General features: G+C 35.1%; 1 protein-coding gene across 3 annotated transcripts in view; it reads left to right on the top strand.

Moving 5' to 3' along the window:
• The window catches only part of KDM4C (lysine demethylase 4C), a 249,695-nt gene that overhangs the window by 135,910 nt on the left and 86,806 nt on the right, over positions 1-26,979 (top strand). For all 3 annotated transcript variants that reach the window (XM_077171257.1, XM_077171258.1, XM_077171259.1), the window contains 4 exons: positions 153-264; positions 14,239-14,420; positions 15,274-15,490; positions 16,392-16,468. In XM_077171257.1, the coding sequence (XP_077027372.1) occupies positions 153-264; positions 14,239-14,420; positions 15,274-15,490; positions 16,392-16,468 (588 nt within the window). The remainder of the gene's footprint in view (positions 1-152; positions 265-14,238; positions 14,421-15,273; positions 15,491-16,391; positions 16,469-26,979) is intronic.

Raw genomic sequence — 26,979 nt, 5'->3', positions numbered from 1 at the left:
AGTGTTGTATTGGTACACTAAAGGTCCTTCAAGTATACTGTGGTAGTATTTACAGACTTGATATCTCTGCTTGTTTACAGAAGAAGGTTTATGTTTTTCATAATTAATCATGCAGAATTACGTACTAAATTAGTTTGGTCTTTTCCTTTCAGTCAGAGGAAGTTGAAACAAAGAAAATATCTAAGAGTTGGCGTCACCCACTACATAAACCCCCAGCTAGATCTCCAATGACTTTGGTTAAACAGCAGGCAACTAGTGATGAAGGTGAGTGGACTATTTAATCCATTTTTCTGATGACAGTTTTATGGTTTTATGAGACCATATATATAGGCATTTAGAGAGTCACTGCCCTGTGCAGACAGACTACAAAATCTAAGAAATGTTCCCAACATAGGGGTTTCCTTCTCTGAAGTAAATGTAAAAAGTAAATCTGCTTTACCCAAAGCCACCCAAAGCTGATGAATAAAGCTACTTTATTTTATCAAGTGTGACTTGGTGGAAATTCTAGAAATGTGCATCAAAAGTATGGATCAAAATGGAAAACAGACACATTCCTTTTTCATACCACTGTAACGTTGTAGTTCTGTAAACCACAAAAGTTTCAGGTGCTGTTTTCCAGAGTCTCCTCAGTTAGCAGAAGTGGAGTTCAGTTCTCACACTCCCTTAAATAGTTTGATCATCTGGAGCTGATGCCATGTCTGTGACTATGGGTCTGATTCCAACATCACTGCATACTTCAGTGTTTATCTGCAATATTTACTTGATATTTCTCCCTCTCAAATGCATTTTATTGAGAGTAGCTGTTTCTTAGAGCTGCAGATAAATTTTCTTGACTTGAGAGACAGCATGCCTGTTAATTGACTCTTCTTGCTGTAACTAAGCAATATTATACTTTCAGTTGGCAAGTTAGGCATTGTTGAGCTGACTGCTGTAGGTTCAATTGACCTTTCATCAATACATCTCCCTCCTTGTTTCAACCCTGAAGTAATTGATTTGTGTCTTCTGCCCCACTAGTTTTAGAAAGCTATACTTTCTCTTTCATTTTTTTATCTGAGCTGCAGCTTTGCCAGGCATGATACTTCAATTAGCTGTTAAGCATCTTTCTGAAAATTAGAGACAGCTTAGGCCCATGATCTGTATCATATATGAGTATGTTTGAATACCTTGAGGGCTAGATAGAGCATATTTCAGAAAATGTTATGGTAATTTACAGGATGATATTAATATTGTTTCATCTAGTAAAGTAATTAAAGATTTAATATGTGGTAGGTTGCAGTAAAAGTGCTCTTTTTTAATTAGAGATTAAATTCCTTTTGGCTGCTGATGCTTTTCCAACATTATGGTTGAAACATACTGTGGATTTCCTATTTACATGGGTTGTGTATGATATAATCTGGCTAGATGATAATATGATAGTTTTGAATCAAGGATTTTTCTAATACCAAGACATTTTCCATCTCATCCAGTAGTTTGCCAGCTTTCTGTTGTATTAATGTTTTGTGAAAGTGGCAACATCCTGACAAGAAATCATATACCTTAAAGTCTTTTCTCTTTGCTTGATGATTGTCCTTTCAGTAAATAAGGGTGTGTTTTGTTAGGAAAGTAAGAGCTGTCTTAGAATCAGTAGCCATTAAGCATGCTTACTGATTGAAGGAAGTTATTAAGAGTTTTATTTGACATTGCAAGTTTTGGTATTTCCTAGCTAGAACTGGAATTATTATTATTTTCATGCATCTGTCTCTCATTGTAATCGAATTATTGGCTGGCTTTTGTAAGAGCACCAAAAGAGAAGTGGTAGCATTTGGGTGAGCAGGATGTTTACATCTAAGGCAGAGATTGAAGAACTGATAAAGGAGACTGGCAAACTGTAGCCCCATTAAGTTGCCTGACACATGATGGCATGAGGGCTAGACATTTTTCTGAGTTTTTTCAAGATTGTTCGTGTCAGATACTAAGGAAGTAATCGCTATCCATGTGCTTATGATTACATTTGTCATTATGAAGGTGCTTCATCCATATTCCGGATAGTAGTTAGTAGAAATGTAATTCAGCATTCATACTTAGTTCTTGTTCTCTGTTGTTTTGGGCAAAAATGATGCTGGCTGAGACTATGATCACATAGTCTCCTGATACAGTAGTTTCTGATTGTGTCACAAGGGGGATTTATGTGTTGTACATTAGTTTGTATTTTAATTTATCTGGGTCTAGTAAAATAATAACTGCAAACAAAATAAAGGAAGAAGATATAGGTTAGTGTTGTTGTGAAAAGTTATGAAATCGAGGCTTTTTATTTAATCTGTAACTTGTGTCACTTTTCACAAGTTGGAAAGTGTTCTGATGGTCTGTAGCTATTTCTAATATAGATTATATATATTCAAATTCATATATTTGAAGTCTTTCAGATACTAGGGTTCTATTAAGAAGTTTCTGTGAATATAGGTGATCAGTGGATGTTAATAACATGTAGGCAGCATTCTTTGACACTGTCAGCCATTTCAGAATTGTAATTTTGCAAATAGAATATGTGTTGAACAGCATGCTTAAATCTTAGCAGATTTAAGCATGCTTGTGAATTCACTTTTAATACTGAGTTCTTTGGCAGAAATGAATATTTTTTACAGGATCACTTGGACATTTGAGTTTTGTGCTTTCTTTTTATCACTGTATATTCTTATATATGTTGTGTATTCCTTTATGAAAAATAATTAGGTTAATTGGTTATTTGTGTCTATTGGTGTTATTTTTTCACTCTTGCTGAAGCCTTTCCTTATGTATGTCTGACTTCTTGTGGAATAAATGCTTAAAAGATTGAACACTGAGAAATACTAGGGATTGGGGAATCAATCCTAGAAATTGTAGATCAAGTTGCCAGTTCAAGAAGATAAGTGTGCCAGTACAATGTGGGCTCTATGTCACACTCAGCATACTAACAATTTTTATGAAATTGTGAACCTTGGTCTTATACTCAATGCAGTATGTTAACTTGTGGTAATCATATTCTGTTGTATTTAATACAGTTGTATTTCTGTGCACTTAAGCAATAAAAAAGCAAATTCAGCAGAAGGAGCAGGCATACTAACTTTGCATGCACATTGATTGGTCCCAGAGATTTCTTTCCAGCACTATTTGGTCACGCAACATTAGAAACTGTTTTTAGATTTAAGTTGACTAAAATTTCCCATTCCCCAAAATGATATAATTATAGTGTATAGACTAAATTCAGTATGGGCCTCTTTGTATATGTTTTTTTGCATTTTAAGTATGATTCAGAATTTCATAGTAATTTTGCTTTCATTAGTTTGTAAGATAAGGAAACAGAAAGAGAGAACTTCTATAAATGGAAACAGTGGCTTCTGCTATGAGAAGAAGCCTTGATTTTTACATTCACTATCAGCATCCTGTGAGATGCGCTTGTTTTGATATTATTAATCAAACCATTTCAGGCTTGTTTAGTGACATCAATAATAGGCTAAACCTGCTTAAATAGGGGAAAATGACACTTGTAGATGCAGTTACTATTCTTTTGTTTCAGAGCTTAAGATGGGAGATTTTGCTTGAAGATTCTCATTTACTTCAGAAAGAAATGTTTTTTACCTGGTGCTGCATAGGTAGATAAAAATTTGCTAACCGGTTGATAGAGGCATGTTTATGTTTGCCACATTAGTATTACAATTTCCAGTATTTCTTTCCCTCCCATGATGTTTTGTTGAATGAAGTTTTACTTCTTTAGCATACTTTGCTTTTGTGTGACTATTGGTTAATCAAGCACATAATTTATGTGTTTTTCATATATCATCATCATTTAGCACAGAAGACTCCAGCACTATCTACCCCGTCAACAGTCTTAAGTGTGCTAGAAAAATGTATTTTCTGTAATTTTCTCTGATTCCTGTATTACTTCTGTTTTGTTTAAATTCAATTTTCAAGGTATGATTAATGTAATTACAAAAAATTCTGACACTTGAGAAGCGTGTGGTGTTCTGAAGACCCTAAGAGACCTTTTATAAAAATGTGGTATAATCTTTGGTAGGTATTTAGGAAAGTGATGTGTTAAAACATCAAATAAATGCTTTTCCTGAATTTTCAGTACTCTTGTCAACCTTTGGACCAGCAGCTGATCTCCAGAAATGGCAAGAACTGACAGCTTTGATTATAACCACTGGCAGCTCTAGTCCCCTGACATATTTCATGAGTAGCAGTTACCAGCCTTTTAGTGGACACCTACAGGATCTAAGATAAGCCAGTATTTTGATCAAGAGGGGAATACAAACCAGTTTTTCCAACATTTATCCTCATTTGCTGGACAGTGGTACATGTTGTGATCATTGAAAAGTCACTGTTCTTTTAGATGAACCTTGCAGCTCTAATTGTGCTGCTTTCTTAGCTTTACAATATGGTATTTTACCTCATAAAGGATTGGATAGAATTACAGTCTTGTATCAAAAGGCATGTGTAATTTCTTCTTATCAGGTGTGCCAAAATGAAAATTGATTTCCCGCTGCATTAGTGCAGCCTCTCAGTTGCTTTCTCAAGTGTAGCAATGGAGTTGGTAGTCAAACTGGATGTGATGTTTACCAAGGAGACAGATATCCCCCTTCTGTGGCGTGATCTTTTGGAGCTGAGCTTCTGTATAATTATGGTCCCAAAGAAAAACACAAAAAAACCTATGACTTGCATTTATAAAGGATTAATTCGTTGATGTATTGGTGAAGAGTATTGCCTAGTAAGTTATTCTGGTAATAACTTTAGTTTTTCAGCTTAAAAAAGCCTAGCCCATAGAATTATCATCACCTTTGTCAAAATCTGAAGCTGCATTGTAAACCATTAGCATTGGAAGTGATTTAGTTTTAATGCCAAAGGTATTTTGCTAATTGTCTTGGCTGAGAAGTGTATGTAATATATATATTTTAATGTACAAAATAATTACATTTAATAAATTGATTCTTGAAGGAGTTTAAATGCAGTTGGTTTCTAGTGTATGAAGTGTTTATGGGATATTTGTTTCAGTGATCTGCAGGAACTGTAGCTTGAAGATACAAATCTGTAATTCTGATTTGGGCATTGACGTGTCATGAATTTGGATCTGTGATTGAGTGTGGTTTGCATCTTCTATACTTAACTTATAACGTATATACTGAATTTATGAAGAGGTCTTGGTTCAGTGAAGAACATCTGGACAATCTTAACTGAATACATTCAAGTAACCTTGTTCCTCAAATTTCACTTTTGTTTTGCCCAGAGGAACTTGTGCTGGAATGATATATTGACATAGGTTAGATTTATGCTACCCAAGAGATACAAAATAACCATAAAATAAGTTTTCCCCACTTGGTCCTTTTTTTTCTCTTTAGAGTAGCATAAAACAGGAGTGTACTCTAACAACATAATAATTGAATATTTATTTGATCATATAGTATCTGGAAGTATGGTCAATGATGTTACATTTTAATTTCCAAAGTAAGGAAGTACCACCAAGTAATTCTGTTGTATCTGTCTTGTTTTATTAATACACAGGACATGCCTAATGATGAGGGAGAAAGCTTTCATTTTTTCCACTTCTGTACAGATGTGTATGTTGGAAGACTATGGTGTTTAATTAGTAACTCAGTAAGCATGTATGTAGATGGCAGTATGAGTTCCTAAAAATTCCAATGGAATGTTATTACTGATCAAGTTTTATTGTCCTAAGTACATTGACCACAAGCAGATTACATTATAATGCAAAATATGAATGTTTTTCTTAAGAACTGTGAAAAATTACACAAGAGAATGGAATTGAGAAAGCAGCTGTTAATAAGTGCTATTAATTAAAGCTTTTCAATAGAGCAGGTATCTCCTAGTCTTTAGCTTGTAGTTTGGATTGAAGTGGTTTTGTACTGACAACTATGTTTTTTGCTGATAGGCTGTGCAGTAGATTCCAGCAGATATTCTTTTGTTTCTGCTTTGATTTTGCTGAGATGCCTCTTAGAACAGATTTATAAATACAGGTGCTATTATTTAAATTTACATAGTGCAAAGACAGGTGAAATTGCTTTAATACATACTATATATATATATATATATATATATGTATATTTATATATATATATGTATGTATATGTGCGTGTATATGTGTGTGTATATATATATACACACACACAAATATATATATATACAAATATATATATATACACAATATACAAATATATATATATACACACACACACACATATATACAATAATGGAAATTATGATACCTGTATGCTGTAAATACTTAATGTTGGCAGTCCATACAGATTTAAGAACATCTCCCTTTCTGTGGCCTTCTGTCCACATTTTAAAAAAGTTGCCTGACTAGTGGATCACCTCTAAGCTTGGTTTCTGGACATGGTAAGTAGCTGTTTCTGGAGACACTGGAAAGGTCATGGACTTTAGCATCAGTAAGAATGTGTTGCTTGTGCTTCAGCTTAGGTAGCCAGAATAAGTAGACATCTTTGGCATTTTCAATCTTAACTTCTAGAGTTAAATTCTTCATTCTGTATGCACAAAAAAAGTTGTGCATGTGGAATGCAGCTATTTAGGGAATGCTGTGACTGAAAGATTGGTTTTTATCCCTTGTCATTGTTTGGTATCTTTATGATCTAGTGTTTCAAATAGAGAATTACTTTGTTGCAGAAATTAGTAAGCAACCAAAAATGGTAATTTTCAAAAATAACAATGCTATAGTTCCGTAAAGCTAGTTTTACAGATCATTTAAATGTAAACTGAATCTCTATGCTATGAGTCCTCAGAGTTAGCTTATTGGAATCATAGCAATGTAAATCAAATACATTTTAGTTACTTTGCAGTTTGTCAGAGAGAAAGATTGGGGTCCAGTACAGCCTGACAGGGTCATTTTACATATTCCACATATTGAAAATGCGGTATAATAAGAATTTTACTTTGTGTATTCCATATACTATTTAACTCTTACTTGTTCTGATGTGCTGTGTTAATTTGTCTTCTAACTTATGCACTAGTGCTCAGAAGTAAATACTCAGCAACCTGTGAACCTTTTCTCTCCTTCCTTCAAGTTCTTAGAATCTTTCGGTTTTCATATTCATCCAAAGTGTTGGTGAGATCAGTGCTTCCTGCTTTCTGTGAAAAATCATGGTCAGGGTTTTCCCATCCCTCCTTTTCAAAGTTATTGGTGACATTTTTCCAGCCTTTGCTAGTATTTATTCTAGCTTTATTTACTGTTTTAAGTGGTAGTGGTCCTGTCTGCAGCCAGTCTTAATCACAATGAGGTTTTTCTTACTAGATTCTTATTTGTGACTAACATCAAATCAGAAAGAATGTTTTTGCCAAAGCAATCCATACTCTTTTAGTGAGTACCACTCACCCTCAGGAAAAGCCTGCTGACTGTGCAAGTTAATGTAGGAGTACAATACACTCTGACCAGGTTCTTCAAGATACTCTGTGTGTGGATGGTTTAGTGAATAATATAGGATTTTCATATTTGAAATGACTTAAAATTACATGGCATTTAAATTTAGCAGAGTGATACAGCAATGCACTTAAATTACAGTGAAGATACAAATTATGTTTAGCAGGGTTTTGAATTTAATATACAATTCAGTCAATAATACAATATAATATAGAATACCAGTACAAATTACATTGAGCAAAGTGTAGCAATCACAATGCACAGTTCAATCATGAAACCAATGTGAATTTGATTATGGGGCTCTAATAGTATGCTGAAGGAAAATCAGAGTATCCCAGTATCAAATCTTCCAAATCTGTCAAATTATCTTTTAAAAATGTTTTTGTTTTTTTTAAATGCTGAATCTTTAAAACTTTTTGAAACATTTTCAGATCTGCTACAACGGATGTCTTACACTTTTTTAATATTGAACTTTTTTTTTTATTAAAGCATCCTGTTATTTTGTTTTGGAAGCTAAACCTGATTTGATCCAGGAGCTCTTCGGCTGAACTTCTAGAGCTCTGATTCAATATCGTTATCTTTCCATGTAATTTGTATGAGAATTGAAGTATTAATAGCTAATTTGGCAATTAGGCTCTCTAACCAAAAGAGAAGTATGTATACATACTTCACATTACTTGTACTCAAAGGTCCCATACAAGAAATGGAAGTTCTTGAAGAGTACAATAAATTAAAGAGTTTTCTGTTCTTATTTTGCTATGAGATCTATATCTTTCATGACTGAATAAAAAAAAAAAGAAAGGCAATTTCTGAAACTAAGTTTGCTGATACACCACTGGAACAGTAAAGTTTTCAAGTACAAGACTTTTTCCCAACTGTCTTCTTTTTTTTTTTTTTTTTAATTTTATTTTATTTGTATTATTATTATTTCCTCCAGGACATTTGAAACTATAGATAATGTCTCCCAGGGCTGAGATTATGCTCAACTACCTGAAAAATAACAGATGCTTCTGTGCTCTTCATAGCAGAGAATACTGCTCTACAATGCCAGGAAACATCAGTGGAACATAACCCCAAGCAGCAAAATCATTGTTGAGATTGGCAAAAGCAAACTGTACTGTATTAGTGTCTATGGCTTTTCACATCTGCTGGGTTAAATCAGCAAATCTGGCAACAGCCCATTCTGCAAATGGCCCAAATGTTTTCTGCCTGATAATTTGAGTTTAACTTAGTAAGCAAAAACCATTCAAAGCATTAACATTGTGTGTTGGAGCAAGTTTCCCACAAACTGTTAAACCAGTAACATTAGTGGAAACCATTCATTCACTTATTCACTTGGAATGCAGCATAGTGACTGTTTAGAAATACTTTGCTCTGGAAGGAGTTTCCTTTGTATCCAAACAGATCCTGGCCTATAATTTTCTTTTTGTCTTCACAGTTTGTTTTAATGAATTGTTTCACTTTTCTTAAATATGCCAAGGAGTGCAGATGCGTATGAATATCACATTCATGAGAACTGGTACTTCTGAAATTACATTATAGAGATTAATTGATCCTATAGAAATATTGTTTCAGATACAAATATGATAGCAGGAACTATCATCAAGTTTAGCATTGCTAATCACCTTGTACTGTAAGTAATACTATGGCTGAATTACATGTGTTGTGGTTTAAGCCCAGCTGGCATCTAAGGACCACACAGTTGTTCACTCACTCACTCCTCCACCAACCAGATCAGGGAGAGAGTTGGAATATTCTTGTACCACTCACTGTCAGTGGCACAAGATACAGGAAAGACCTTGATGCTGTGCAAGCACTATTCAGCAATGACAAAAACATCTCTATACTATCAATACCATTTTCAGTACAAATCCAAAACACAGCTCCATATAGCTACTATGAAGAAAATTAGCTCTACCCCAGCCAAAATCAGCACAATATGATACAGTAAGATTTATATCAGCTACTATGCATTTTTTTACAGTCATAATTGTATCATCAAGTGTTTCTGCTTTTCTGTTGAAAAAAAGACCATTTGGTCTAACCCCTTAGGAAACAAAATATTTAACCTGATTATGGATTGTATCTGGTAAAGTAATACCACAAAAAACATTTGCAGTGAAATAAAAATGCCCAGGTGGTTTAGGGGGAATCAAGATCTCTGAGCACTGTTAGTGGTCACAATAAGATGTTTTTACATACTTAGGAATAGGCTGCCTTACATCATCCAGTAAAAATTTTTTTTGACTGGTATTAATCCATTTTAGACTTCATCATGAATGTGTGATATATGTACAGCCAGAAACATAACAGAAGTTTACAAGAAATGGACTTCATTCATCTAAGAGCGTTTAAAAACCACGCACATACTAACAGACTTGCAAAATAAATACCTTTCATTGGTATTTGTGAGTGTGCCTATGTGTTATGCATGAGTGTGCAATCTCTCTTGAGCAGTGTTGTCAATTGAGGTGCAGATTTCCCGGTCATGGCTAGCAGGTTCAAATCCTGTATTTTTCTTTTATTCTCTCTGACAGTGAGATGTATTTGGTACTGTAGTTGAGTTGAAAGTTTCTATATGAAAGAATACTAAGGATGCTTTATTCGCTTTTGTCTTGATTACCTTTCAATTTGAAATGCATGTTTTGTGCTGAAAAGCTGTAAAAAAATGTTACACCAGAGTTCACACCAAGGAGTTCTGTTACGCACCTGTGCAGAGTCCTGTTAGTGCACTTACTGTCAGTGAATTGTGAGGAAGTGTCAGTGACTTAATCTGAGTTACAGCAGACACAGAAGTCAAGGTAGATTCCCCAGCTCCATTTCATGTGTTGTGTAAAGAAAATGCTCTGTATAGACATACATTGTATTTCACACACTGCATTGGCTGTCCTTTATCTTTCAAATTGCCAGTCTTGGGCTGTTGGTAGGTGCTCTTAGAGCAAAGCCAAGTTACCACAGTGAAGGCTTGATTGCATAATGGTGCATATTGTAGAGTGTTGTTGGTTGGCAGCATTGAATAAGAGACTGTTCATCAAAACTTGCTCTACCAGAGCTGAGACAATTCTCATGCTCTTTCAGAAAAATGGCAATATGTAAGATTATGAATGAAACATCAGGTTCATAGGGCTTCTTGAAACCTTATATACTGGTCTTATAAAGTAGATGCTTGTTTTTTGGTGGGGTGTGTGGGGCAATGTATCTTTTGCTGTAGGAACAGATGCTTCCACCACAGTTTTTTCAGGTTTTGAGTACTTGCAATTGGCGCTGATTCACAGCTGAACTAAAAAAGTATGCTTGCTTATGACAGTAGAGTTTCTGAGATCTGAGTCAGTATGAATACTACAAATTGTTCTCTGTTCTTATTTTGAGAATCCTCAGTTAAGGTGGATTTTGAAAGGAGCTAGCTGGAGGTTGCAGTTGTTTTGTGCCCTTCTTATAGACACATCTGATCAGAGAAACACTCATCTCACATAAGGCCACTGAGTGTCTACCCTGAAACCGCATGCAACAATGTGAGTTAGGAAAATAAATTTATTTTAGTCTGAGCCACTGATTGCTTTTCAGCTAAATAGTAAGTAATGAAAGGAGTAATTTAAGAAAATAAAAGGAGTGAGAAGCACTGAATAAACAGAAAAAAAAAGAAATCTAAAAATCCCTTAAGTTTTCCACAGTGTTTTTGGACATCGGTAGGACATTGGTATTATCAGATGAAAAAGTGAAGAAAGGCCATTAACTGTGCCAAGACAGCAGTGTTTATTACATCAAGTAATTATGTTCTCTATACCTTCTCTCAGACAGTTGGAGAGCTGTTTTTTCTTTAATTTCCTTGCCTGTTTTGGTTAGCCAGATTCTCAGTTTTTGTTAATGGTGCATAACTTCTCTGCCTATGTGGAAATCAGGAAGGTACCCCCACCTGTACTACCAGAGAAGCTTATGTGGAAATTCTTCCTCTCACCGATGCTGTTGCACACATGAAAAATAAGGCACACAAAATGAAACTGCCTAAGTTCTACTGATGCAGAATAGTTACACAGAAGATTGCATCCTCACCTTCCTGGTTAGGAAGTTGTTTAAAGCAGCATTGTGATGTTTTGTACATGCTTTGTAGTGGGGTCATGTACTCTGTAACTTTTTTTTTAATACCAGTTTTTTTGGAAATTTGATTATTTCACTGTGGGTGGGTGAATGTTGATTAAAAGGACATGAGATAATAATATTCTGAAATCTTTGAAAGATGATAATTTAGGCTCAAGGTTAACTAGGAAGTTCCTGAGGAGAACTGAAATTTATTTGTCTTACAGTAGTGATAACAGAGTATCAGACAAAGCTTGTAATCCTTAGGAATATCTATTCTTTCCTCTCTTAATTTTGTATCCTGTCAGTGAACCCTTCAGTACTGGATTAGGAAGCTTCCCTCTGAAAAGAGGATTGATATTTTTCCTTTCTTGTTGTGGTGGAGAAGAGTGAGGGGTTGCATGGTGTAATATACCAGAGGATCATATCAGAGAGCTTGTGTAGTTAATGCAGAGACAGAAGACTGCAGTAAGGATCATGAAGAAGACAGTCACACCTCAAAGGACCTAGAAGGACATAGAATTCAGAGTTATAGATGTTAGAGATCAGAGGTAAATAAATGAGGAGTGTTTGCTTCTAGTCAACAACTAACTGGAAGTGCTCTAAACATAATGTAAAGGAGAAAAGAAATTTATTAAAATAGTGTTAAATTTTTATGAGTTTGTGATAGATAGAGTCTGGTGTGTATATATATATATATATATATATATATATGACATCTTGTCCTTGGCTTCTTTTGGAATGAGGTTCAAAAATAAATACAAACTCTTGATAGCAACGAAAAGCTATTAAAGCTTTATTCTTGTGTCTTACATTCTTTTCAAGTTCTTGTTTGGGAAAGCTTTTGTAAATATCACACAAGAGGGAACTGAAATTAACAGAGTTTATAGGAAATTAAGATGTGAATACTGTTTTCATTAAAACTAGAACCAATATAATAATGAACTTGGTAGCCTGCTGTAGGCAGTCAAAAGCTGGAACCCTATATGAAAGAACTACAGTTACCAACCCAGAATTGGTTTCAGGACTGCAAATATGAAGATAGATTTTTGAATAAAGAAGAACATTATAGGCTGAGGTTCTGAGCAAAGCCTTCAACTATCATGGGAGAATTATTCAGTGGTGGTAAGGAGTGGTGCAGTCAAAGGATGTCAGTTTCCAAGGGGATAATGGGTATGGAAGATAATACAGATCTTCACAACAAATTCTGTTCTGCCGCTTTGTTTTCTTCATAAGGGAGAATCAAGCTCTGAATTTTCAGTGAGGTCACAACTATAATGAAAATATTTTAAATAATGGTACAAGCTCCTGAAGAAAAACAATGTAAAAGGAAAAATTAAAAAAAATACCTGTAAGACTGAAACTGCTTATAAGATGGCACTTTAAAGGAAAATTTAAATAGGTAGGAAGAGAAATAGAGAAATAATTTTCAGAGGTATGTGTTTTACAGTTCTTTAAAATTGCAAGCAGTAGAAAAAATATGATTGGACAGATTTTTTAAAGCAAAAACTTTGTTAAGCTTTTAACTTACAAAGTAAGTAGTTCAAAAAGTTATAGAAGTAATGCTGGCATTTTATATGTTAATTTTCTCCTTGTGTTGAGTTGTTTTTTCTCTGGTGTTCTTTTGAAGCTAAGATAGCTATGTTTTTAATCAGAAAGTTCTGCTGCTAAATATGACAGCTTTTTTGCAGTTTTCTTTGTGCCCTTCTATCCAGATTATTGGCAAATGTTTATTGAATTGGTATTAGTTCTTTTGAGAAACTATAAAAAAAGGATTAAAAACCACATGCAGGATATATTTTTTATTATTACATTTGGTTTGCTTGTACACAAAGATTTTAGCTGATATTTTATTCAACACTGATAAAAATGTTGCAAATTTTATAGTGGTTTTGTAGCAGTGTGTGACATTTATCATAGGAGATCCATAAAGCCTCTGCTTATTCATAAAGTAGAGAGAGCAAGAAAGCAGTCATGGGCTGAAGGAATGTGATGAATCAGCTTAATGTACTTAAATATTTCTCTGTGTTAGAATTTTCTTCTTCTGATGTGGACAGTTTTTCTTAAATACATCATTAGAACAGGACGGTATACTATAAACTGTTTTTCTTGTCTGGATATTTAATTCAAATCTTTTCACATTTTCTTGTCCTCATTCACATAATTATTCTGATTGACACCTACCTGCCTTCTCATTGATTGTGAAAGATTTAATAGGCACTGTCCATATGATCCAGCATGCTTCTACTCCATGCATCTACTTCTTAGATCTGATTGTTCCCCATTACTCCCTGGCAATAATGTTTGCCCTTTTTTCCATTTGGAAAATGAGTGTCACCATCCATGAAGAGTTTTGAGGTGCCATCCTGTGCGAGTAGAGTGATTTGTCTGGCACTGCTGCTGGGACTCAGTATGTTCCATCCATAAGTAATTTAGGGCTGTGTGCATGGAGGGAGAGGGGATAGACTTTGGAGCCATTAAAGAGACAGTGGGAGAGTTGTTGATATGAATATGGATTGTAAATTGTAGGGCTATTTATGCTTTACATGGAGCAGTCAGCTCTTTGCAGAGAGAGTCAGTGCTTGTCAGAGCACTTAATGGTGAGTTTTTCCTTACACAAGATTCTTTTAGACTTCTACATCCATGTTTGCACAGATTTCTTGTAAGATTGTTTGATCTTTGTTAGCACACGTGACAGATTCATTGTTGTTTATCTTCATTCCATGACTATAATATAGTCATTGTTTTCTTTCTTTTAGAACTGCCTGAAACGACCTTAATTGAAGAGCAAGTTCAAGAGTCAGAGGCATGGGCCAAGCCTCTGGTCTACCTGTGGCAGACAAGACCACCCAATTTCTATGCTGAAAAAGAATATAATGCAGCTTGTGCGAAAAAGGAACCTCACTGTGCTGTTTGCACTCTTCTTGTGCCATACTATAGGGTAAGCAAGGTTCTCGCAGCTTCAACTCTGGATGATGTGTGAAATAGCTGCCTGGCTAATTAGTTTTCAAGACATGATAAAAAAGATAAACTTAAGCATTTCATTTTTAAGAGAGTAAACAAACTCACTGGCATTTAAGTTAGAACTGATACTTTGTTCACCTGCATCTATCCTTGGCTGCAGACACTGTATGCCTCCTACTACCATTTATGCAGGGTTTGTCTTTGTGTGTGTGTGTGTATTTTCCCTTGAAATTACACTTTTTGGTGTGGTGAACCCAGGTAGGTTTGCATCTTCTAGCTGTTTCCTTATATGTCCATCTCCAAATACTTTTTATCAGACCCTCTTTTATACTGCCTTCATTCAGTATTGAGGAAATAAGTGTTTTCACAGTACTTAGGCCTTCTCAGGTAAAATATTCCCTCGGAATCTGTCTAATGCAGGGCACTGTTTGACTCTTGTGGGATTACTGTGTCAAATGGCAAGTAAAAATGGTGGTATAGTACTATGTTGCTAATTTGGAAGGTGCTAAACTGGAGTTTCCTCAGCGTGGGAACCAGGTAAAAAGCTTTTATTGCACTGGACTGAGTTAAATGGCCCAAGAGGTACAGTACCACTGAACACCACTGCAATAACACTGGTTTGCAGACTGAGTGCAATTCAAGATGTCACAGTTATTTGGAACAATGAAGGTAGGATGACTATGATAAATACATAGAAGCAGTTAATTTTCTCATGAAACTGTTACACTCTGTGGGAAAGTTGGGAGGGGTGGAATAGTTTCATCATTGTCACAAGGAAGAGTAAGACTCCCCTTTCTTTTACTTTAATATAGATTTTGTTTATTTTCCAGCCAGACAATCAGGATGAAGAAAGTACTACTTTCAGTGAAGCAAACTCAGCAGAAACATTGATGGTAGAAAATGTGAAGACTAAACCTCTTATTCCAGAGATGTGTTTTATTTATAGTGAAGAAAACACCGAAAACTATCCATCAAATGCCTTTGTTGAAGAAGATGGGACAAGTCTTCTGATTTCATGTGCAAAGTGTTGCGTACGGGTTCACGCAAGTAAATAATCTAATTGTTTTGTTGCCAGAAACATAATTTAAAACTTTGCTTTATTGATAAATAATAGTTAGCTAGGCTTCTAGCATGTCTTTAAAAGTGCTTGAAGAACATTTCCATTTGTAATGCTTCAATCACTGGCTAATTTTATTTGAAAACTGCATTATATTTTCTACAACCTACAGTTGCTGTGAAAATATTGAAGAATTAACTGTCTTGTAAACTTTCAATGATCACAAACTTCTGATCCTTTTTCTATTCTAGTGATTTAATTACTCTTTTGTTTCTCTATTTTAAATCACTGTGCAATGCTATTGTGTCCTTATTAAGTAGTTAGGGTAAAATTCTCCTGGAAGACTTGTGAATATTGCTGTTAAATTTGGGAGTACAGTATTTTCCTTCACTTAGCATTCTTTTTTATTGCAAGAGTAACTAATGAATGCATGGATTTTTCTGCAGTGTCTCCTAAGGACCATAGAACTTTAATAGTTAAATCTAAGTAGTCCACAAGATACTTGGAAATAGGGTATATTTGCCCAGAATAAATGTCAGTACATTAAGTCAAAATTTTACTTCAGGGAGAGTTGGTGATATGATATTGCAATGATAAAAATAAGAAATTCATTGTGATTTTGTTTTTTGGGTGCTTGGAGTTTTTGTTTTTCAGTTTTGTTTGCTGGGTGTTTGTTTTGGTTTTCTTATGGGGGCTTTTGTGGGTTCTTTTTATTTAGGTTAGGGAAGATATATTTTATAGAGTATGACATTAGCAGTAAGCCTAGATTGTAAAAATCTCTTTTGTCACATGACAGAGGAGAGTTTTATTAAGGTTTATGTATAATTGAATTGTATTACATCATTGTTAAAAAGGCAGAATATTATAATCAATCTAGCTCTCTTATTCTAGGTTGCTATGGTGTTCCTTCTCATGAAATCCATAACGAGTGGTTGTGTTCTCGATGCAGAAAAGAAGCCTGGACAGCTGTAAGTTGTTTAGCTATCTAACACTAGAGATTAAGGGAGGAAAAAAAGGTAGCATGTGCATTATTTTGTGTGGTATGTAGCCTGCATATTTTTTCTGATCATGCTTGCTGGGGAAAAACTATTTGTAAAATACTATAATATTTCAGTGCAAAATGTAATGGCATTTCAATACACAAACTTGGAGTAGTTTCACGGACTCCTGAAAAGGATTGGCTAACAGGATATGGTTTTGTGAAAAACTATAGTGTTTGAGCAAAACTGAAAATTAAAATGCATGTAAAGGAGAGAAAATGTTTCATTGGTTACTAGAATACCCTATTACAGTTTCCTTTTCAGGCAGTCATGAATTTAAAGATCTTCTGAAGTACTTTTGTGACTATTGTTCTAGATTCAGGGGAATATCAAGGGGAAAAGTGTAAGTTTGTTGTTATGAGCCCAGAATTTAATTATCAGTTAAACAAACGGGGTTAGAAAGCCCTGCTACTCTATCAAAAATTGAAAAATTTTAATTTCTTTAAGGGAATTACAGCTATGATGTGGAAGTAGGAAAGTTCTAAGGAGCACATCCTTATTCATGAAATACCATTTATGACTAAATCACATAGTTTTTGTTAAAGACACTGAAAAAATTAAGATGTTGCCTTTGGACCTGATAGTAGCTACAATATGAAAATAACAAAATGACACATTTGAGTGGAAATTTAGGAGTGTCTTTCGACTCTAGTACATTTTTAAAAAGTCACTGAAAAAATTGTAAAACAAAAGCCAGTCTTAAAATTTCTTAATTATGTGTTGTAGAAAGGATTCTAGAATTGTTCTAAGGTTTTAAGATTACAAATAATCTTGAAGTGGTCATTTAGATGGCAGCAGTAAGTGAATGATAAGAACAACAGTGAAGGGTCTGATGAGTCATTTATACTAACACCTGTGAAAAACATTAATTTGAGAAGAATTATTCACATTTTACTGAACAAGTTTGGGCTTATTCTCATATGATGCGTATAAGTTTCTGATAATAAGAAAAATTTGAATTTAAGGGAAAGTACTTTTTAGCCAAATTATTTCAGGAGATGAGATGAAGTAGTGAAAGATATATCAAGAACATATGGGAGTTAGCTGAATGAAATTTTTATGTGATGAGGTTTTTAGAACTGATGACATGTTCACTTTGTGACCAGAGTGGTCACAGCTGCAGCTGGCAACAGGAACTACTGCTTAGGTAGAGTCTGCCATATTATGTCTGCATAGCTGACAACTCTTAAGTAGTCTCCCTATCTCTGCTGAACTTCATATGATTTATTTTTCAATAAACTTTAACACTTTGGTAGCATCACATTATATAAACTCCCCCAGTTCCTCTGCAATCATCTTAAACTGCTTAAAGTAGACCAGTTTAGATTTCCACAAGCACACTCCAGAAACTGTAGAGAAGGCCCAGTGTATTTCTGCACTTTATAAGTTAGCTAACAAGAAGATAATAGGATTGAAAGAGAGCACCATTTTCACCATGTAAAGACTAGACAATACATGTTATTGGACATTGGAACAATTTTTTAACGTAAGCTTTACCTGTCCATATATTTAACTAAATTGCTGTAATTTTTTGTGTGTACTGATTATTGTACAGTAGAATTGTAAAAGCTACAAAATCATCTTTCTGTAGCTCTGTTTTGGTAACCTGAATGAAATGAATTTATACCCCAAGAGAGTCCTTCATTCAAATATCCACAGGAATAAAGTTCCATCTTAATGCCTTAAATCATCATTAGGTTGGAAAATTTTAATGAAATGTTGAAGATTGAATAGACCTGTAGACTAGTAATATGTTTACTTACAAACTTGTCCTCTTCTCTGCTGTCTTTTAGTCTTTGTTACTACATGTCATTCACATGCTACCACATTCACTTTGTTACTACATGCTATTCTCATATTCTTTTTCACCTGCAAGACGTAGGAGCAATAGATACTACTCATCTGCTACCCAAGATAAATAGCAGAAATCCTGTTTCAGGGAAGTGAATGATGCTTTGTTAAATACAAAGACATGGATGATAACAAAGTTACTTTTTTTATAGTATGGTCTTTCAAAAGTTTTGACATGCTGATCTTGCACTAATAACAATCTCAGAGCTATTAGTGATTACAAGAGCTTGCAGAGCTTAGGTGAATTACATCAGCCTGGAAAATATGTTGTTGTTTTTTAAAAAGATACAGAATGGGTTATGTGAGGAAATGGATGGCAGACAACCTATCTCAGATAACAAGAAAAATATTGACCAAGTGCTGAATCTATCAATTTCCAAAAACCTAGACAATGACAGAATACCAAGAGGTGTCTATTGAAGTACAGGCCACTGATTTTTGCTGTGGCAGATCATGGGAGTAAGAAATAAGCAAAAGATTTCATGCATCCTAACTTTCAGATGCTTTTGATGGTATTTTAAATTCTGATATTGGCAGTGGCAGAAGACAGATGATGAAAATAATATTTACCAAACACATAGCAATATGGATTTACTCTCAACCTTAATATCTCAGACCAGCAACCATCATTCTCATAGGACTCTTAATGGTTTTAAGAGAATAAATTTCTGAGCATCATTTGCTGATTACTTTTCATGTCGTTATGGTGCATATGTGGAAATCTAAACTACTTTAAGCAGTCTACTTTAAACAGTTTAAAGATTGCACAGAAACTGGGGGACTTTATATAATGTGATGCTACCAAAGTGTTAAAGTTTATTGAAAAATAAATCACATGAAGTTCAGCAGAGATAGGGAGACTACTTAAGAGTTGCCAGCTATGCAGACATAATATGGCAGACTACCTAAGCAGTAGTTCCTGTTGCCAGCTGCAGCTGTGACCACTCTGGTCACAAAGTGAACATGTCATCAGTTCTATAGAATCTGAAACATGACATGAGGATGCTTAAGCTTTGTACTAGAAGCAAAGCCTGGAAAAAAAAATCCATGGAACGAACAATCTGTCTGCTCTTTTCAGCTTTGGTAAGAGTCCAGCTGAAGAACTGTAACAGTAGACATAAAATGTTCAGAATACCATGATGGAAGATACAAGAGTTGCAACTGAAATTACAAGAAACCAAAATTTTTTTAATAATTCCTGATAGATTTCAACCATTCCACAAGGGAGGATTGAAAAGTTTAATTTTCTTAGTATAGTGAGGGGAAGGCAGAAAGGAAAAAAAGTCACATTCTGTAATGTAAAATTATGTGTGTATAATTAAGAGTAACATAAGCAATTGCCATTCTGTAATTTTTTCCTCTTCTGTCTCATCAGATTGTCTCCAGGAATAACTTGTACCCGTTACTCTTCATATTTTGCACATGACTCCTTCTAAGAAAGGGAACCTCTGTCTTGTCTTTTAGGGACAAGATTACTTGTGGAGACTTTAAGAAGCTGCATTAGCAGAAATTAATATTAATACCAGGATTTTTTATTAATTTTTATATCTAAAACTAGTGAACGACAGGGCTGGGATATATAGAGATTTTATAGAAGCTACTTCTTTCAGACTTTTGAAAACATGTTATGGAAACATTTTTCAGGAATAGTTGAAGAAGACTTGATTGTACCTTGAGGCAGACTGATAAAATAGACACTGAATTCTGTTTTTTTCTGTAGTTCTCTATTGCTTGCTTGGATGGTATTATTCATTGCAAACATTGTGGATGTAGTTGTCTTTGGGGAAAACTTTATTAGTTTGGTATCGAACTTAAATATGCTAGTATATTTTTGCTTGTGTGGAACCTCAGTCCTAACATCAGCATGATAATAATTGCTGATATGTATTTCATGCTATTTGTCATTTTAGGGTAATGTTTCTGTCCCTTCAGAGTTTGGATGATAACCTTAGATTATCCTAACAGCTTTCACTTCAAAATAGTACAATACTTTCATCTAATCCTAGAATTTTACTTAATATAATGTGGTTTTCTTTTAACCAATCTTCTGTACATTGAAAATGACAAGTTAAATGTACTGCTATCCCAAAGTACTACCTTCCCTTTTGAAAATCAGCAATTCAAGTTAGTCCTACCAATCCGCAACCTAAAGTTTTGTGCTTCTTTTGAATTAAATGCAGGTACTTATTTTCTGAATCAATTTTGAAATTTTCATAATTTTTTCATCTAATCATAGAATACCAGGTTGGAAGGGGACCTCAAGAATCATCTGGTCCAATGCCTCTTGGCAAAATCACAGTCTAGACAAGATGGCCTAACACCCTGCTCAGATGAATTTCAAGTGTTTAACAGAGGGAAATTCACCAGTTCTCTTGGGAGGTTATTGCCATAGTTTTTGCTGTGAAATTTTTTCGTCTTGTGTCTAATTGGATTGTCTCCAGGAATAACTTGTACCCATACCCCTCGTATTTTCCATGTGACTCCTTGTAAGAAAGGGAATCTTCATCTTCTTCGTAGCCACCCTTTAAATGCTGGAACCTGATCAAGTCTTCCCTAAGCCTTTACTCGTGGCTGAACAAACGACTTCCCAGTCCTTTGGTTCTCTATATGGCCCTGCTCTGGACCTCTCCAGCCAGAGAGAGCAATTTTAATTGTATTTTAACTTGCTATGTAGTACCATGAGTCTCTCTGGAGAGGGAGATGAAATTAAAGAAAATTCCTTATTTGCTCAACCTTTTTTTTTTTTTTTTTACTGTAGGGAATATAGTGTGAGTGTATTCTACATTCCAGCTGACACAGTTGAGACTTCAAGTTTTTACATGAATTAAATGAAAAATCACATTCATCTAAATTTTTATTCTGGATAATCATTGCTAAAAAACTGCAGCTGTTGCAGAATATCTGAAACAGATTTGGCTCTCTGTGGGAATTACATATACACATGCCTTCCAGAATTTACTTTTTTTATCTCAGAAGAGAGCAGAGTGCACAGTATGGGAAGATTTAGTTACTAGGAAATACTGACTCCTTGAAAGTCCAACTTCCTGGATGCTTGAAATTGTTTTCCTTATGCTTCATATTGATTCATAGGGGAAGGAGATTAAGCTGAAGATGACCCATCTGCGAAGTTCCCTTCTGGCTAAGGCATTAAATCCTGAAGAGAAGGTTGATTGGAAAACAATGAGAAAGAAAGTTTTGTGTAATGAAGAATATAATGGAAGTTATGAGACATTGGTACAACCTTGTTTCAGAGTTCATTTCTTAGGAGAAAAAAATCCTTCTCATTCCTCTGCTTACAAAAATTGTTTTAAATTCTGTTTAATGATACTTTCTTAAAATCACAGCAGTTATGTTAACTTCATGGAAAATTTGATCTCTGTTAGGCTTCTGTATGTCAGTATGAATTTGCAAAGCAAGGAAGCATGAGAGCACTGTAGGAATGAGAGTTCTTTTAATAGCTAAATAAAACTTTATTATGTGTGGATCCCAACTATGAGCATTATTAAAATACAGAAATAGAAAAATACCTATATGGATTTAGATTGGCAGAGCCAGACTTTTCCTTGATAGCTATTCCAGTTTATATTATTAAACTGATTTTGAGATTCGGAAGCATACTGTTTTCTTGCAGTTTCAGCATTTTAAGTAGCTGAAGAAGTATGCTTTACAATAATTTTTGTCAAATTTTCACCCTCTAGGATACACCTGCATTCATGATAGATAATGCATCTTTATATTCTACTAGGCAGTAGGTCCTGATAACAGTTACTGACCGAAGAGAAGAGTGATACAGAATGGTCTATGCTAATGGGCAAAAATGGCCATAAATCAACCCCCCAAAACAATATAAAAAAATAAAATTATATTTAATAAGTCATCTGCATGGATCCTGAAAGTGTAACTGAATTCATGTAAAGTGCTTGATTGAGAACAAACGCCTCATTAATCTTAAATGGTTCAGCTGGAAAAAGTTAGTGAAGTCAGGAAGAATAATGACTGGCATTACAGAGAATGCAACATACTGTACAATGAGCAAAGATGTGGTCACCCAATAGCTATACTACATAAACGTGGAGTACCTTTGTTATTTAGACTACAAAAGTTTTGGGACAGGAAAGAAATAGAAAGAAGAGCAAGTCAGGAAACAGGTAAATACACTTCATGATCAGGTACATTATGATCATAAGGCCACTAAGAAGGAGGCTGTGTGACTTTTCACAAGTGATTCTTGCATTGTTCTCCACAGCACTGCAGAAACTGTTAAGTACCTCATCTGATAAGCTGGCACTGATTTTGAGAACAGATCCTATGTTGAAATAGCATAGCAGAATTTCTTTTTCTATAGATGAGCTTTTTCATGCTTTGCATATTACTTATGGATAATCAGTCTTTGGGTTTATTTGCATTTATGGTTAGAGTAGCCCCCTATGTAATTTGAAGGATTTTTAGTTTCTTTTTCCCAAAGGCATCAGAAAGTGGCATGTAAGAGCTTTTTCCACATTCCTGCTCACAAGCTGCCCTATTCCACTCCACTGAAAATAATGATTTTGAATGTTCTTTTTGTAGTGGTGCCCTTTTCTCTAATATGGTGTCATAATTTCCATTATAAACTGCTGTTTTCAGAGCCTGCTATCTGCCAAAATTAACTCAATACATGTGAGTACAGTGTCTTAATTTTCAGACTGATTTTTCTACCAAGGTTTAGATGCATTTGAATATTGTTAATAAAAGAAACTATTGGACAGGAAAATCTGGCTATAATAAAAAAAATTAAAACCCTGAATATTTCTGTGGTTCTTTGTTTTCAGAAAAATAAGATCTGATTATTGTTTTTTAATTTTTTTTTTTTATTTTTAAAACTCTGGATTTTTGCAAACCTCTGCAAAAAAGCTGACTTATTGTGAGAATTTTAAATGCTGATGTCCATGTATGGACACAGATGAGGGGAGCATTATATTTCCTTGTGATTTTGGTATTATACTAGTTACAGGTTATTTATTGCTTGCAAAACTCAACCTTTGGAACAACGTATTTTAACAGGCTTGTAAATATGGGGTTTCTCTGATGCTGTCACAGAAGCCAAACTGAAGACCATTAAGCTCAAAAAATATGTTTTTAACTTAAATGCCATAAGGCTCAAACCCACAGCTCATTTTGACCTTTCATTCACTTCACTGGAGTTTGCCAAATCAACCTTTGCCACTGATACCCGTGTCAAAAGCTTTGGTTGCCTCCAGCTATGTGGGTATTCTCATATTACAAGGAAGAGATTCCCTGCAGGGTTGGTGATACAGTGAGTTATGATTTCAGTCAGATGTAGTTTGAATCTGGTTCTGCTTGGAGATGGAATTGGACCAGAGAACCTCTCTCAAATTAATCCAATCTTAATTTATCCTCAAAGTCCATATGTGATCTCTAGAGGTAGTGCTGAAAAGTCATTGAGAGGAAAAACATGCTATAAAAAGCCAGTAGCAGGATATCTTGACCTGGCCAGCTTGTATTTTGCTGCTTTCTTAAATGTACAGCTTCTGAAGGTACTCCGGTCAAAATCTAATATTTGCTGCCTGCAATAATGGGAATAAGCCTACATATCATATATAGATATATCTTAGATACACCATCATTCCTGTTTTGTTTGCTAAGCATTTATTCTTACTGTTAATAGAATCATAGAAAGGTTGGAAGGCACCTTATGGATAATTTAGTTCAACACCCTACCATGGACATGGTCTTTCACTAGAGCAGGTTGCTCAGGGCCACATCCAATCTTGAATATTTCCAGGAATGTCTGGAATTTCCAGAAATATCTACGACTTCTCTGAGCAACCTATTCCAGTGTCCCTCATGATGAAGAAGTTTTTTCTTGTATAACCTAGACCTACCCTCGTGCAGTTTGAAGCCTTATCATCCTTCTTGTAGCCCCTTTAGGTCATGGAAGGTGCTATAATGTCCCCCTGAAGCTTTCTCTTCTCCAGCTCAACAACTCTCAGCCTGTCTCCACAGGAGAGGTCCTCCAGCCTCCTGATCTTTTTCTCGGCCTTCTGTGGACCCACTTCAGCAGGTCTTTGTTATGGTCCCAGAGCTGGATGCAGCTGTTGGGGTCTCTTTGAGGGTCAGAATCACCTCCATTGATCTGCTGTCTACACTGTTTGTGATGCAAGCCAAGGTATGGCTGGCTTTCTAGGTTGTGAGTCAGCTCACACCGAGCTTCCTGTCAACCAGCAGCCCCAACTGTTTCTCACCAGGGCTGGCCTTGATAGTTTCTCCACCCAGCCTGTATTTGTTCTTGGAATTGCCCCAGGTGTTTTCCTCTCTGTAAAAGTGATTTTTGCAGTCTCTTTATATTTTGCAGGAAGAATTATCAGTTTTATGTTTTCAATGGCTTATTTATTAGCATTTTGGGAAAGGTAATCTCATTCCTTTTGACTCCTCTTCAAAGGAGAAAGTGTAATCTTTCTTGTTCAATTGTATGGGAACAGTTGCTCTTTCTACTATAAGGATTTTCTAGATCTGAGTGACTAATCACCACTATGACAGAAATTACTTCAACTTCAGGGATCTAATAGTCTCCATTTTATACTTTATGGATGTGTGTTACTTCATATATGTACATTCTAGGGAGAAAGGACACATAGTACCCACCCCTGTCAAGTTGTGAGAGTTTTTTTACTCCAGTTACCTGAATGAGTATTTTAATTCTTATTTCAGTCTCAGCCTCAGTTCTCATTCCTTCTCTGGCTGTGGAATTGTCTCCATATTCCCATTTTCCATCTCAACCCCCCTTCCCTGTCATTTTGAAGTCTTCTTATCCTAGCCAGCTCTCTCCTGCTCTTTATGGTGTTAGAGATCACTGTTAATAATGCTATAGACAGTGTAGTGAAACGCTACTTGCGCTTTATACTGTTGCTTTACCTTGGTATGATATGGAAGCTGCAACTGCAAGGAAATTGTTTGCTATCCCTAAGTCAAGGGCAGGGCAGACTGAATGTTTGCAGGATAAGTTACTAAAATGTGGAAATTAGGTAGCTGATGATTTGTAAACTTTAAATTACCAAAGGTGGATGTCTTGAACAGACTTGGATGCAACTGCAAGAGTAAAATGTTCATCCATAAAAAGAAGCACGGCCACCTTCTATTTTCAAGAACATACTTTAAGCTTGCAGCCAAAGATCTTTCCACATGTTAAATAGATATTAGCCTGTGGTTGGTGTCTCTTTCAAGGAATTACTCAGCCTCCATAATCAGTGTGAACTTTAATCACTTAAAATACGAATGAAGGTTGTGACTTATACTGGTAGCATCTAGCAACTCTGTTAAGAATGGTGCTCGTTGTCAGGAAACTGAATCTGAATCTTTTACTAGATAAACATCAATTTTTCTGAAGTTTATTATTTTTTACAAATATTTTGTCACTAAAAAGAAGTTTGTCTCTGAAGGTAATAGTTCAAAGTGGATACAGTAGTGGACTTTGAATTGAAATTCAGTAATTTCAAAAGCTATTTTCCAAGTTAAAATTATTCCCTTGGTGTAGAAAAATTAGCATAATTATTAGTGGACCATTGCTGAAAACAACATTTTCAAGAGAAACACCAACCCATTTCGCTTTACACAAGGATAAATATAGACACAATTATGAAAAAGCTGGGAAAAGGAGATGGATAAAATGTAGCAATGCCATATCCAAATGCACATCTGTGTTAATAGTGCTGGGAGTGTGACCTTGGGCATTACAATGCAATGGAGAAAAGAGATGGAAGACTAAGGATATCTATTTTCAGTTCAAAGGTTTCTATCTATAAAGCTAACCAGAATGGCTTGAAGAAAACGTAATGCGTTTAACAGCCAAAGCCCTACAATTTTTATCTATTTGACTTAGCTGTAGCAGAGTTGAACATTAGATGCCTGTTTTGATTAGTTGTTTTTAGAGGAGACTAGTAAATTGGCATTATTGTGACTCATCTTTGGAGCAGTTGACTCTTGAGACTGTTTTGACCTCTTATTAGAAATATTTTGGGGAAAAAAACAAACCTAAAACCTTTCCTAACCACTTTTCTTAGGTTTTTAGATGCTAGTTGAAGTCAATTGGCTTGAGCTGATAAAAAATGGTGGAAATACATTACTTACTGAATAGGTAGAGTCCTAATTGCTGCTTAAGACATTATCAAGGAGTAGTGACTTTAAATTGTCCGAAGGTTTAGATTAGATATAAGGAAGAAGTTCTTTACCTTGAGACTTGCCAGAAAAGTGGTGGATGCCCTATCCTTGGAAGTGTGCAAAGCCAGTTGGATGGGGCTCTGAGCAACCTGGCCTAGGAATAGGAAGGTGTTCCTGCCTATTGCAGGGGAGTTGGCCTAGATGATCTTTAATGTTCTTTCTAATGCAATGCTTCAAATAACTAGCCAAAATGTATTGCGACTACTTGAAAATATTACTTCAGGTAAAATCACTGCTAAATAAAGCTGTGACAAAAGTTACAATAGTAGCTTATTAATTGAATGATAATAATATATTAGTAAAGCTTTTTTGTTTGTTTGTTTGTTTTTTGGGATCACAGATTGGGAAAATTAAATATATATGATATGTAATAC

This window comes from Agelaius phoeniceus, chromosome Z, assembly GCF_051311805.1.
Source record: "Agelaius phoeniceus isolate bAgePho1 chromosome Z, bAgePho1.hap1, whole genome shotgun sequence".
NCBI lineage: Eukaryota > Metazoa > Chordata > Aves > Passeriformes > Icteridae > Agelaius > Agelaius phoeniceus.
Note: the sequence above shows the minus strand (reverse complement) of the source record. Positions and strands in the feature narration are given on the sequence as shown.